Raw genomic sequence first — 13138 nt, 5'->3', positions numbered from 1 at the left:
TGGGACACGTTCTTTTTGTGTGTCCTGGTGTTTGACAATATGAACATTGTTTTGATCGATCATGTTGTTCTTTTATGTCCATATCAGTCCTTATTTGACTTGACTTAGGCATGTTCTTTTCATGTCAAGACTTTGGGCATAGTATTTGACCAGTGTATGCAGACCAATACTCTTCATTTTTGAGTTCCATCAAATAGTTTTTCCTTGCAATGTTGCTGTTTTTATTTTTTATATTTATTTATTTTTAAATTTTTCTTCTTTTCATTTTTAAGCATTAATTAAGTGTAGTATTTGCATTAGTTTTTTTGTTAGGATTTTGCATTTAGGGTAGACACTTCAATATTATTTGTGTGTCCACTATTAATTAATACTAATTGACTTTAGTTTTTTTATAATTATGTCCTGTATTTTTTACTTGAAATTAACATGATTACATCATCAATAATAATAAAAATAAATACTAATTTATGTTTATAGATTCAACTTTTATGTTATTGTAGAGTTTAATTTTTTATTTTCTTCATTCTTAAAAAAATTTTAAACTAAACATTTTTAATTTATTACTTTTTTATTTTTATTTTGTAAAAATTCATTTATTTATTCATTAATTATATTTCTAACTATTTTAAACATATTTTTTTAATGCATTCAAAATTAAAATTATCAAAAAAAATTAATTTATTATTTTTTTATTTATTTTTGAAATGATGTTAAATAGAGAAATAAAAAATAAAAAAATGCTAGATAGGAAAATAAAAACCAAAGGTGCTAAATAGAAAAAAAATACTAAATAGATAAATAAAAGTATAAATGATGTTAAATAGGAAATTCAACTTTCTTAATGTGCTGCTTTAATTTAATTAATTTTTTATTAATAAAAAAATATGAAACCGCTTTTGCATGATAAGATAGGACCATCCCTATCCGCTCCCAATGTATTCAATTTTTTCAACGTAATTACGTTAAGTACACTGTTTAGTGGATATAAATGTAACCTTGATCCGTTATATGGTAAACTTGCTCCTCTTATTAAATCAATTTCTCACTAGTAATAACTTATAATTTCATAAAAAAAATTATTTTTGACTTTTATATATATATTCACCAGACTGAGCTATTTATTAAAAAAGATATGAAATGTAAAAGGTATCTTCAAAATTCACTAAAATTTAACACAATTATGAGTTTTACATGTTTTTTTTTTACCTCTCGGTCAACTCTGATTTCCGTTTAGTCAAGAAACTGACTTCTATGTTAAAATATTTTACATATATTTCACTTAATTCTGACTAACGTTTATAAATCTATAGTTATATATGTTATTCATTTTTTATATTAACTTTTTTATAATAAAATTAAAATTGTGGGGCTAAAATTATATTATTTTATTGAAAACCCAGTTGACTTAAAGGTTTAAGACAAAATTAAATATCAAATGATTTTGTCCTTTTCTTTTCCTTCTTTAATTTTTTTTTCTTCTCCATTACACGTTTTGAACCATATTATGTATATGCACGGTAAAATTATAATATATGAGAAGATATAAATTTTATCTTTTAAATCAGTTTTGTGTGATTAAATCAGGTTTAAAATTTTGTTTCTAAATATTCAAATAGAAAAATTCAAGAAAAAATATTATAAATTAAATTTATTTGTAATTTATTTTTCTATTTTTGATCTTCATTCATCACTCACTTTTTTGCATATTCATGCTTGTGAAACACAATTTGAGTGTACTTTTTTTAAAAATAAAAACTTTCATTTTAAGCATCATTATGTAACTTGAGATCTCAACTTTGAGTGTGTTTTGCTTTAAGTTTGGTAATCTTAGAAAAATTGAAGTCCTTGAAAACCTTCCTTAATTAATCTGAATTTCCCAAATTTATCTTTTCCATATTGGATATTGTTCCAAAGCATTTTTTTACTACCTTCTAAATTATTTACCCATTTTGGAGAAAAAAAAAGTGTTCAGAATACCACTTCATCTTATAATAAAATAATCCTTTGAGATTTAGGGTTTTTATAAGGTTGGTCAAATTGACCCGTGTGGGGAGAGGTGTACACGTGCGAGTATGCTTTAAGCCCTTGTGAAGTGGCATATAAAAACATTTGAAGAGTTCATTTGTTCACACAAGGTACATTTGCTTACTAGGGTTGAAAGAATGAGTAGTTCAAAGTTGAGTGAGTCAGATCGTAGTGAAGAAGGTATTTACAATTGCCGTCATCGTCATGATCCAGAAATAATAGTTAGACTCGAAGAGTAAGATCATCGATCCTCTGTTCTTCACAATTTTTTATTTATTTATTTTTAGTGTCTTTGATTTCAAATGGAATCTTGTTTTAGGGTTAATGGATAGGAAAGGTATAAAATTTGGTAAATGTAATTTTTTTTTTTATAAGCAATCAATAGTTTTTTTATCAACAATGAAATGAAGATGAATGTTATCACTTACAACTATTAAACAATTGAATTTATTACTAATTTAATGTTATTTTATTATTTCAAACATTACGAGATGGAGAAATATTGAATTTTGGAGTTGCAGCACGATTGTTTTGACTTTATTGAAAGATTGTTTTTATTTATACTTTTCAAGGAAACACACAAGCCCTTTCATGATTCAATTTTAATTTTTACATGAGAAATTACAACAATTTCCTACTTTTTATGGGAGATTTTTTTTAAAAAAATCTTTTTGATGATAGTCTTTCAAGTTTTTTTGTATTTTTTTTTGTCGGAAAAAGGATGAATACTTGTATAAAATAATAAGATAACGCATTCCTCACTCTCTTGTTGGGACTACAAAAATTAAATAAATAAAAAATAGGATTCTGAGTTAAATAGTTTTAAAACATATTTTATTTATCCTAATACTGAATTAACTAGTTTATTACTAAGAAAATTACTTATTTATTTAATAATATTAAATTTGTCTAAAATTTTGTCTTTTTTCTAAAACGATCAATAGTGGGAGATGCTTTTATTTTTCTTTTCTTTTCTAAATATTTTTACTTCTTTTAATCTCCCTCGTCACTAATATATGATGATTGTGAATAGCAGAGAAATAGATGAAATTAAGGTTTGAAATTATAAAGAACTTTTAAAAAAAGAAATAAAAAATATTTTTATTAATATTTAATTTTATTATAACTTATTTATGTTTTATTATTATCACTATTATTTATTTTTATAATTCATATATTATTATTGTTGTTGTTTTCTTGGTTGTACATGTGAATAGGCAAAATAAGAATACCAAAACAAAGTTTTCTTAGTAGAGAAGAAGAAAATCAAGGGATAAAGTAGATGATAAAGAAAATAAGAGTAATAAATTAAAAATATCATAAATAGAGGTTGTTTGATAAAGAAACTTAGATGAAAATTAAATTTATTATCATGATTTATTTATTAACTAATATTGGTTGTTCATATCACAGTCTTTTTTTATTTTTAAGTTCTTTTATTAGACTAATATAGGCACATTTTAAAATTTGGACTTTGATATCTTCACTTCTATTTATAAAAAAAATCACTTGATAACTAATTATCTCAATGTTTTAATTTTCTATTTTTTTTTAATTTAAAGTATTATAATATATGTTATATATTATTAAAATGTAGTTCTTAAGTAAGTGTTTTTTTATACAAAAAGTGTTAAAGTATAATTTTTCTTTAAATTTTGTTAGAAGTGATCTTATTAATATTTTTTCGTATCTCTTTCCTTTCAAGTGCACGCAACATTTTAGAGAGGTGTCAAAAAATTTCTAGTTTAACCTTTTTCTATTTAAATGACTTTCAAGTTTATTATTCCCTTTTATTGGATGAGAATAATTAATTTCTAAATTTATTTTTGTTGGTCTTAATTTTGGAAAGTGTACAAATTTTTTCATGTTCTCCACAAATTATATCTCTTGGGAACTGTGTTTTTTTGTTCACAATGATTGGTATGCCAAAATTATTCTAAAAAGTGGGAGACATGTCTGTAAAAGAATTTATTCCTTTGAGAATCTTGGATATCTATCTCTTTCAAGAAATCTTTTTGTGAAAAAATTAACTAAAAATATCTTGGAAATGTTGGACTTCTTTAAATGATTTTTAAAATGTTAATATTTCTGAACTTAAGATTCTCAGTAAACATAAAAAATTCTCCTATAAAACACTCTTTTAAGCTTTAAGGAGACTTAATTCTTTTTTTATTTCCCCTTAATAAACTGCAACTATCATCCATTTTTTTTAGTTAATTGAATTATCAAAAATGGTCTCTCTTCTATGATTGGTAGTTATTCCTCTTTTTTTTTTATCTCTTTGAAATTTGAAAAAAAAAACTTGTTTTGGTTCTGGTAAGATTTAAGTAAAATATTTTGTTTGAATTTTATCCTACAAAATCGGTTTTGGTTGCTAATGACTATTTTAAGACTGATGCATAATATTTATTTTAATTTTTTTTCAAAGGTGTCATATGTTAATATTTTATCTGAGACACTAGTATAGCAAGGTGCCATATTTGATGGTTATTTGATTTTGATTCCAAAAGACAAAAATGTCATATTTAAGTTTAAACTAAAATAATAACGATTTCAGTTCTAAAATGCAATTTTTACAAAACCAGATTTTTAGATATTATAAGTGTTTTTAGTATCCTTCTCTAATCAAAATTTAAATTTTACTCTAATAATCTATATATATAAGGATTTATATTAAGAGTTAACATATCGAGGTAAAAGTTTATTGAAGGTTTAATCTGTGTGCATGGCATATAATTTTAATTTCTGGTATATATATATGATACCATGATTTTTTGTTTTGCTTTTGGGACTAAGATGGGTACTGTTTTTCAACATGCAGGTAGAAGGTAGATACAGAGGGATTGGGAACATGTTGGTTGGTTACTTTTTATTTTCATGTTTAAGGGTTCTGTATATTTAATAAACTTTATATATATATTGAAAAACAGTACTCAAAATATATAAAGAAAAGTGCGTAGAAGTTTTATCCCAACATATACATAGAGACATAAAATACAATCCAGAAGGTACAGCTGGTGCTCGAGCTGAACATGCTGAATGGTTAGGTGATTCCTCAGAAGTTTAAATTTAACCAGTTTTCTATTTCTTTGTTTTGTGACCCTAAGAACTTTCATTGTGATGTGTCTTATATTTTAGATATCTTTCATGTGTTTATTGATGTCTATATATATATATGCAAAGTATAATACTGTGCTTTCTCGTCTCGTTGATTATGGATATCTATTTATTGTTCGTACCTTTGCTCAAAAGCCTTGATACATGTATTCGATATTTAACACTCTCCCAACACTGCTAACAATCTAACTGATATTTTCCATTTTGAAACTCAGAATCTTCAAAGAATGCTCACATCCGGACGAAACACGACGCCGTCAAATAGGAGAGGAGCTTGGGCTTGATGCTAAACAAGTAAAATTTTGGTTTCAGAACAAGAAAACACAATTAAGGGTTAGTCTCATGATACTTCATTTTTAAGGAAAAATATCTTACATGCTCACCATCTTGTACATGAATTGATTTGGTGCAATTTTCAGACTAAAAGTGAGCGATTAGATATCGATGCTCTTCGTCTTGAGAATGAAAGAATACAAACAGAAAACCGTATAATGAGTGAGACTTTGAAGAGTGTAGCATGCGAACCTTGTGGGGGTCGATCCAAGGGACAAGAAGAGCGAGAACTTTCTTTGCAAATCTTGAAGGTAGAAAATATTCTATTAATCAAAGAGGTTAGTATATAAAGCATATTAATTAATTGCTTCTCTTGTGGTGTGAATCTCAGGACACACTATTCTGAATTATTTTTCAGTGTGAGAGAGTAATCTCATTCATGGCAAACAATGGGATTGATCCACAACTACTTCCTGCTATTCCTTCTTCTTCTTCTTCTTCACTTGATACCTTACGAGCAAGTTTGACGGTTGGAACTTCACAAAATCCACTCATTCTTAATGAGGATCCTCACATTCCTTCCCCTGCTCAACATAATATTCCAGCAGTTAATCAACATGTTCCTACTGCTACATCAACCCTTTCTCAGGATATTCCTATTCCTATTCTTAATCATGGCCATAGTCAAGGAATTCCTGCTCCTGCACTTGTTCAGCATGTTTCTTCTCTTACTGCTACTTCTCCTGCCATTCTTCATCCCTTTCCCAGTCAAGATGATTCTCTTTTGATTTCATGTCTTGAGTATAATATTCCAGCTTTGGTTACTGCTCTTGATCAAAATATTCACACACTGGCTTCTACTCATAATCAAAATAAAAATAACGTTCCCGCTGCTGAGGAACAAAGCCAATTGCAAGGACCAAATCCATGTTTAAGCGTTCCTTCTGTTACTCCTACCCTAGATCAAGATATTCCACCTCCTTGTCAAGACATTTCGTCCATTTTTCAGGATCATACGCCATCTCTTGATCTTGATCTGGATGGGATACTTAAAATTTTGAACAGCGCAAGGGTATCACAACCGACGAGCAGCGAAAATAAAGATACGGAAAAGGCACGAATGTTGAAGATTGCGAATACTGCGATGGAAGAGTTGATGAAACTCTTAAGTATGAACGAACCCTTCTGGTTCAGGTCTATTGTGGATGGGAGATTCATTCTGCAGCGTGATTGCTACCAAAGGATTTTTCAAAGGAGTAATACCTTAAAAGGACCTCATGCTCGAGTAGAGTCTTCGAAAGATTCCCGAGTGGTGAAAATGAGTGGGACGGAGCTTGTGGAAATGTTTTTAAATTCGGTTAGCACTTCTATGACTCTATTCCATCAAACATTTTACTGGTTATCTACATATTTGAAACATGAATACTCTTAAAATATGTTATTATACTTTGATCTTTGAAGGAGAAATGGGTTGATCTATTCCCAACAATTGTTAAAAAAGCCCAAACAATTGAAGTACTCGAAAGTGGTTCGTTAGGAAACCGAAATGGAGCTTTGCAGTTGGTATGTTTTCCTGAAAACGTTGCTTCATGTGATTTTGGTATAATAATATCTTTGGATTAGGTGATAAGTGAAGAACATTTGTATAGATGAATGCAGAAATGCACATTCTTTCACCTTTGGTTCCAACTCGGGAGTTCCACTTCCTTCGTTATTGTAAACAAATTGAAGCAGGTGTATGGACCATAGCGGATGTGTCAGTTGATTCTTCGACACACAAAACCTCTACTGTTTCTACCACTCGGAGGCTCCCATCTGGATTGTTGATTCAAGAAATCACTGAGGGATTGTGCAGGGTTAGTAACTCTTCATAGCTCTTTTCTCTTGCACGCATTTGGAATCCACTTTCTTTTTTCAATTCACAACTAATTATTTTCTTCTTCTTTTCTTTTTCTTCATGTCCATCTCACGCTAACCAATTTTTAATTGCATTTATAGAATATGATAACTAAATATATAAACATGTTTATTTAACTGAATAAATGTCACTTCTGTATTGTTCTTACAAGGTAAGTTTTTTTAATCAACAATAAAAAAAAATATCAAATGGTAGTAATTGGAGTACTGAAACATGGATATATTCCATGTATATCTAAATTGACTCAATCTCTCTATAGAGACCATGAAGTTGCAGTTCCTAATTATAGAAGTGGTGATTCTACTACAAACCTAATAATTCATCACTTCACTCCAAAAAAAAAGAATCATGTCAAAATTTTAGAAACCTCCATCCCAAAAAGCCTCTAAGCTATTAGATTAATAAACAAGTTTATTAATAGCATGTCAAAATTTTAGAAACCTTCATCCCAAAAAGCCTCTAAGCTATTAGATTAATAAACAAGTTTATTATGAGCAAGTAATCACAATCCAATACTATAAGCATTACCACGGTCAACCTTCTCTCTATAAAAAATAGTTGTGATATAGATCCTGAAATTTAGTTATGTAAGTGTAATATAAGCCGACCTCCCTATACCACAACAACTTCCAAAAAAGTCAAACTCGATGTCCTCATATCCTTTCAAAAGAAAAAAAAGAAAGAAAAAGCTAGCAGTTTAGTTTAGTTTACGCAGCTAATTATACATAACCATCTTTATAAGTAGTTTTTTTAAAAGTAAAATGCAACTTGGATGCAGTTTTTTGACCATTTGTGTGGGTTGAGAATGGATTTGAAGTGTCAAATTATCATGCAGCAATGACTAGAAATATACCATTCACGAGTTAAAATTGTTAGGTGGGAAGCTAGGAATTGTTTGTTGCTTTACTGCAGGTATATTGGTGTTGTCATGGCAACACTAGTGCAGTTTGGACTGTTTTATTGTGGGTAACATTTATTTTTAGATGGTGAAGATATTTTAATATACGGGTTGGAATGCTTTTGAAACATCTATATTAATTAATTTTATTTTTTATTGATAAAAAAAATTATGATGCTCATATTGCAAAATCACAACAATTTGGGCAGACGGCAACAATAAAAATTAATTGTAAAAACATTGGATAGAGATTAATACATTTGTAAGCAAGTTTTCGTACGGAAACAATAGTTTGAGTAAAAATACAATTGTTTTTATTTATTCAGATTTGTAATTCATCTCCATCATTTCAATTTCAATTGTGTTAACCCAAAAAATTTCTCTCAATCACATACTCCATTTTTTAATAAAAATGTGATCCCAAATCTCTCATGGCAGTTGTCCACATTATTTTCCATAACATATTATTCAAACCTGGACAATTAAATTGATAGGTGATTGAAAGTAGAGTTATATGACACAGTTAAAATTCCTATTTCCGTTTTCATCTGGTATACGGGACATAAATTTGCATCCAAGATTACACCCTTTTTTTTGTTACAAGGTGAGTAATAATCATTTATGACCTATATGAAGCATGGAGCCCATCAAATAATACAGTGGCACTTAATATGTCTTCCATCTGCTGATTAAAAAACAAAATTTCCATTCATGTTTTTGAGAATTTAGTGTATGTACCAATATCTCGAGAGAAGTTTGGAAAACTATATTTTTCAAAAGAAGCTAGTGTTGTTTTCACTCATTGCCGCACTGTTTGCACAGTATTGTTGAATCTCAACCATATCCTTTCCTTTCTAAGCCCTACAGAATGCTAGCTAGTTCAAAAACACTCCTATTGGTTAATTTTGACAGGTTTCTTGGGTGGAGCATGTGGAAGTGGATGATAAGATCCAAACTCACGATCTTTTCAGAGATCTTATTTGTGGCAATAATGCATATGGAGCAGAAAGATGGGTTTTGGCACTTGAAAGAATGTGTGAGAGGATTGCAAGTGCCTCAAGTGAAACTATACCTAGTTGTGAAAGTGGAGGAGGTTGGTTACACTCGGTTTTCTTCGATCCAAACCCTACTTTCTCATTTTTAATTTGTGATCTATTATTATTTGTTCATATGCCATTCGTTTTTCTCAGTGATTAGGTCAGCTGAGTCAAGAAGGAATATAATGCGCCTGACTCGTCGTATGGTTAAGACTTTCTGTGAGAGTTTGTGTATGCAAGATAACACGAGCTTCCCACACCTAACCAGGATGAACAATGGTGGTGTTAGAGTTGCCGTTCGAGTGAACATGAGCGAGCCTGGTGAACCTAAAGGCATGATTCTCAGTGCAGCTACCTCCTTCTGGCTTCCTCTCTCTCCACAACATGTTTTTGACTACTTGATAGATGACAGGAAACGAGCTAAGGTTCAAACCCCAAACTTTTTTATACTAAATTTTAATCTTGCATCACAAAATCATCAATGCTTCCATGTTATTTTCGTTGCAGTGGGATGTTCTCTGCTATGGAAATGCAGGGCACGAAATTCAACGCATCACAACAGGTAGTAATCCTGGAAACTGTATTTCAATCATGCGGGTACGTACTTGTTATTTATATTTCAGTTTCATGCTTCCATGCTATATTCAGAACTAAATTAGTATGTTTTTCAAGAAGATTACGTGAAAAATATTATTGAAACTCACAAATACGTGTTTCAGAGTCAATAAACATGAATCAAGGAAAATATTAAATGGGTTTGATACATTGATACCATCTACTTTTCTTTGACACTGCAAATAGTAGGTGGATTTTTTATTGTGGACGGTGGTGTGAATGTATCAGTACCCTTTTCCATATCAAATGCAGAAACTTTCTCTTCTCTCTCATTTTCTTTTCCATAGTATAAGCTATCACTTCTAGAACCTGTTTAAAAATTCTTCGTCATATCTTCTCTTCTTTCCATCTCAAACTCCATTTTGAGACAAGTTTTTTGTAACTTGTTATGCATATGAGCTAATTTTTTTAGCTTAGTTTTTTTAAAAGGATGCTAGAGTGAAACAATTTAGATGAATTGCATTCAATACATTGTTTTTATGGTGCTAATAATTTTATCGACATAAGGTTATCTTAGAGAAATTGAAATTAGAAAAAACAAACACTTGACAGAAAAGTTATTCAAGCGAAAGGAATGCATATTGCATTCATTTTTTTTCCTTGCAACGCTGTTATATTTTATAATGTGCCAAAGAGGTTGGGTTGACAGAATTTTTTAGGCATATAATCACTGAAATATGTGTCTAGGAACATTATTATTTTTTTGTATTTTCTTTCGATCATATAAACATTCTTGTCTATTCTTCTTCATATCTCTTTTAAATTTGAAGTTTTGTTTTACTGAGAAGTATCATAAAAATTAATTTGAATTGTTCATATGCAGCCTTTCATCCCTAAAGTGAACAACATAGTGGTTCTCCAAGAAAGTTATGTAGATGCTTTGGGATGTGTGATGTTGTACGCTCCTTTTGACATGAAGGCATTGAACTACGCGATGAACGGAGAAGACACGTCACTGTTTCCGATTCTTCCGTCTGGCTTCACCATATCTAGGGATGGGAAAGCAAATGTTCCTGAAGGAGAATCTGGAGAAGTTGGGAAATCAGGAGGTTCCTTGGTGACTCTAATGTTTCAAATTTTGGCTTCTAGTCCATCTAGAATGAGCATGGTAGACATCGAAGTTGTAGGTAACCTTAATTCACTTGTCACCTCAACAATAGAGAATATTAAAGATGCTTTGAATTGTTTAGATTCAAAGTAGTATGTTTTCAAAGTACATTACTTTTGGAATGAAACAAAACATCCAGCTTTTGTTAATGTTCTATACTGTCTTTAGTTAAATTGAATTCAACATTTCTTTCCATGTTTTATTTGTTATTATAAATCATGTCATAAGATTGATAAAACTAATTTCAGTTTTTTTTTTTTTTACTATTTCTGCCTAACTGAAGTTTTCTAGACAAGGTAACTGAATAAAGCAAAATGAATTAAGCCGACAAATTTTAAGTGTTTTTTTTAAATAATTAATACTATGTTTTAGTAGGTAAGTTAACATCACAAAATAATTTATAAATTAAAACTTACTACTCTCTATTTGTGAGATCTACTTAAATATATAATATTTAATATTGATTTTAAAGTATTACTATGATATATTATTATAGATATGATTACTTTAATAATGGAAAGTAAATATCTATCTGGAAAAATATATCTATATTATATTTCTAATTATTTCATAATATATTTCCTATAATAAAAGTCGATCTCAGCCAAACAAAATGGCATAACACGGACTAATTATAACAACATGTTTCGATGCAAAGATTCAAAATGTCCATGAAGTCTTGATTTATGCAGTTTTACGTATTCCTTTGGAAACTTAGGCGAATCTTTTACTTGTACCAAATAAGAACAACATATAATTTTCAACTCCGCGACGATCTTTCCCACACAAAAGTCAGATCATTTTTCCTTTTTATACACTTGTTGATTTACCTTTGAAATGATCTTTAATAATTGAGAGACTCAAATTCCTTGTGAAACACTATCTTATGCCTTTTCTTATTTGTATTCATACTATAATGGTTGGGTTCGGAACAATAATAAATAAGAAAATATTAAAAAAAATTAAAAAAAAACATTTTTATTAGTACTTTACAAACAGAGAATCTATCATAATACAGTGTCGTCTATATACATAACCATCTCTACATATAGAACCTAGCTTAAGAGAATAACATAAAGTCGTCCAGACAATTAAACCTAACAAATATCTACACTAGACAATATGTAACATCATTACTAGACGATCTCTAGTAGACGATCTTTTGCTCCATTCCATCAAACGATCTTTTGCTTCATTCCATCAAACAATCTAATAGTTTAAATGATCTCGCTATTACAGTAAATGAAGATGAATATTCCTTGTCTGATGTGATACTTTAATGTAGCGTACGTAATCACACGTAATCGTAATGAAGAAAGAGAGGTTTTGATGAACCCTAGTTGTAGAGAAAAATAAATATAAAAGAAACTTTTATTCACTCGTATATTAGAGAGTAAAATACATGTATATATAAGAAAAAGATTAAGACCTAGCTGAAATAGAAAAGGAAAGTTGAGCCAAACAAACAAAGCCCAATAATTTAAAATAGAAAATTAAATATATTAACACCCCCTCAAGCTGGGGAGTAGATATTTATCAGGCCCAGCTTGGATTTGAGAGTAGAGAATTGTGCGGAAGCAAGGGGCTTGGTGAATATGTCAGCAACTTGCATTGCAGAAGTAATGAGCAGTAGTTTGAGGAGACCAGAGTTAAGTTTTTCACGAACTAGGTGGCAATCAATTTCTATGTGCTTGGTTCGTTCATGAAAAACTTGATTGGAAGCTATTTGTAGGGCAGATTTGTTGTCACAGTACAGGGTTGCAGGTTGGGAGAGAGGAAGATGTAAATCCTGAAGGAGGTAAGACAACCATTGTAACTCACATGTGGTGGTGGCAAGGGCTCTATACTCGGCTTCAGAGGAGCTGTGGGAGATAGTTGGCTGCTTCTTTGATTTCCATGATATTAGGGAGTCTCCTAAGTAGATGGAATATCCAGTGACAGATTTGCATGTGGTAGGACATGTTGTCCAGTCAGAGTCATTAAAACCACAGAGGTGAAGTGAACTAGTGTGAGAAAAATATAAGCCTTCACCAGGGATGCCCTTGAGGTAACGCAAAAGACGTGAGACAGCTTGCTGATGATGAGTTGTGGGTGCAGATATGAATTGGCTTAAATTGTGGACAACGAAGGCGATGTCTGGTCGCATG

At 30.1% G+C, this 13138-nt stretch overlaps 1 protein-coding gene across 1 annotated transcript; it reads left to right on the top strand.

The window, feature by feature from the left end:
- Positions 1 to 4821: 4821 nt before the first annotated feature.
- Positions 4822 to 11084, top strand: LOC137829039 (homeobox-leucine zipper protein HDG12-like). Its single transcript, XM_068635834.1, has 10 exons — positions 4822 to 4853; positions 5358 to 5475; positions 5562 to 5726; positions 5834 to 6772; positions 6877 to 6978; positions 7065 to 7271; positions 9144 to 9324; positions 9422 to 9693; positions 9776 to 9865; positions 10707 to 11084. Exons 1-10 carry the CDS (start codon positions 4822 to 4824, stop codon positions 11082 to 11084), a joined length of 2484 nt encoding a protein of 827 aa, XP_068491935.1.
- The last annotated feature ends 2054 nt before the right edge of the window (positions 11085 to 13138 follow it).

The sequence above is a fragment of the Phaseolus vulgaris genome, chromosome 7 (assembly GCF_000499845.2).
Source record: "Phaseolus vulgaris cultivar G19833 chromosome 7, P. vulgaris v2.0, whole genome shotgun sequence".
Classification (NCBI taxonomy): Eukaryota; Viridiplantae; Streptophyta; class Magnoliopsida; order Fabales; family Fabaceae; genus Phaseolus; species Phaseolus vulgaris.
Note: the sequence above shows the minus strand (reverse complement) of the source record. Positions and strands in the feature narration are given on the sequence as shown.

Bases quoted from the DNA above. Each gene is read 5' to 3' on its own strand.
- LOC137829039 (XM_068635834.1), top strand. From the start codon at position 4,822: ATGGGTACTGTTTTTCAACATGCAGGTAGAAG. The intron at 5,727-5,833 runs GTAGAAAATATT...ATTATTTTTCAG, and splicing joins TTTCTTTGCAAATCTTGAAG to TGTGAGAGAGTAATCTCATT. The intron at 7,272-9,143 runs GTTAGTAACTCT...TAATTTTGACAG, and splicing joins TCACTGAGGGATTGTGCAGG to GTTTCTTGGGTGGAGCATGT.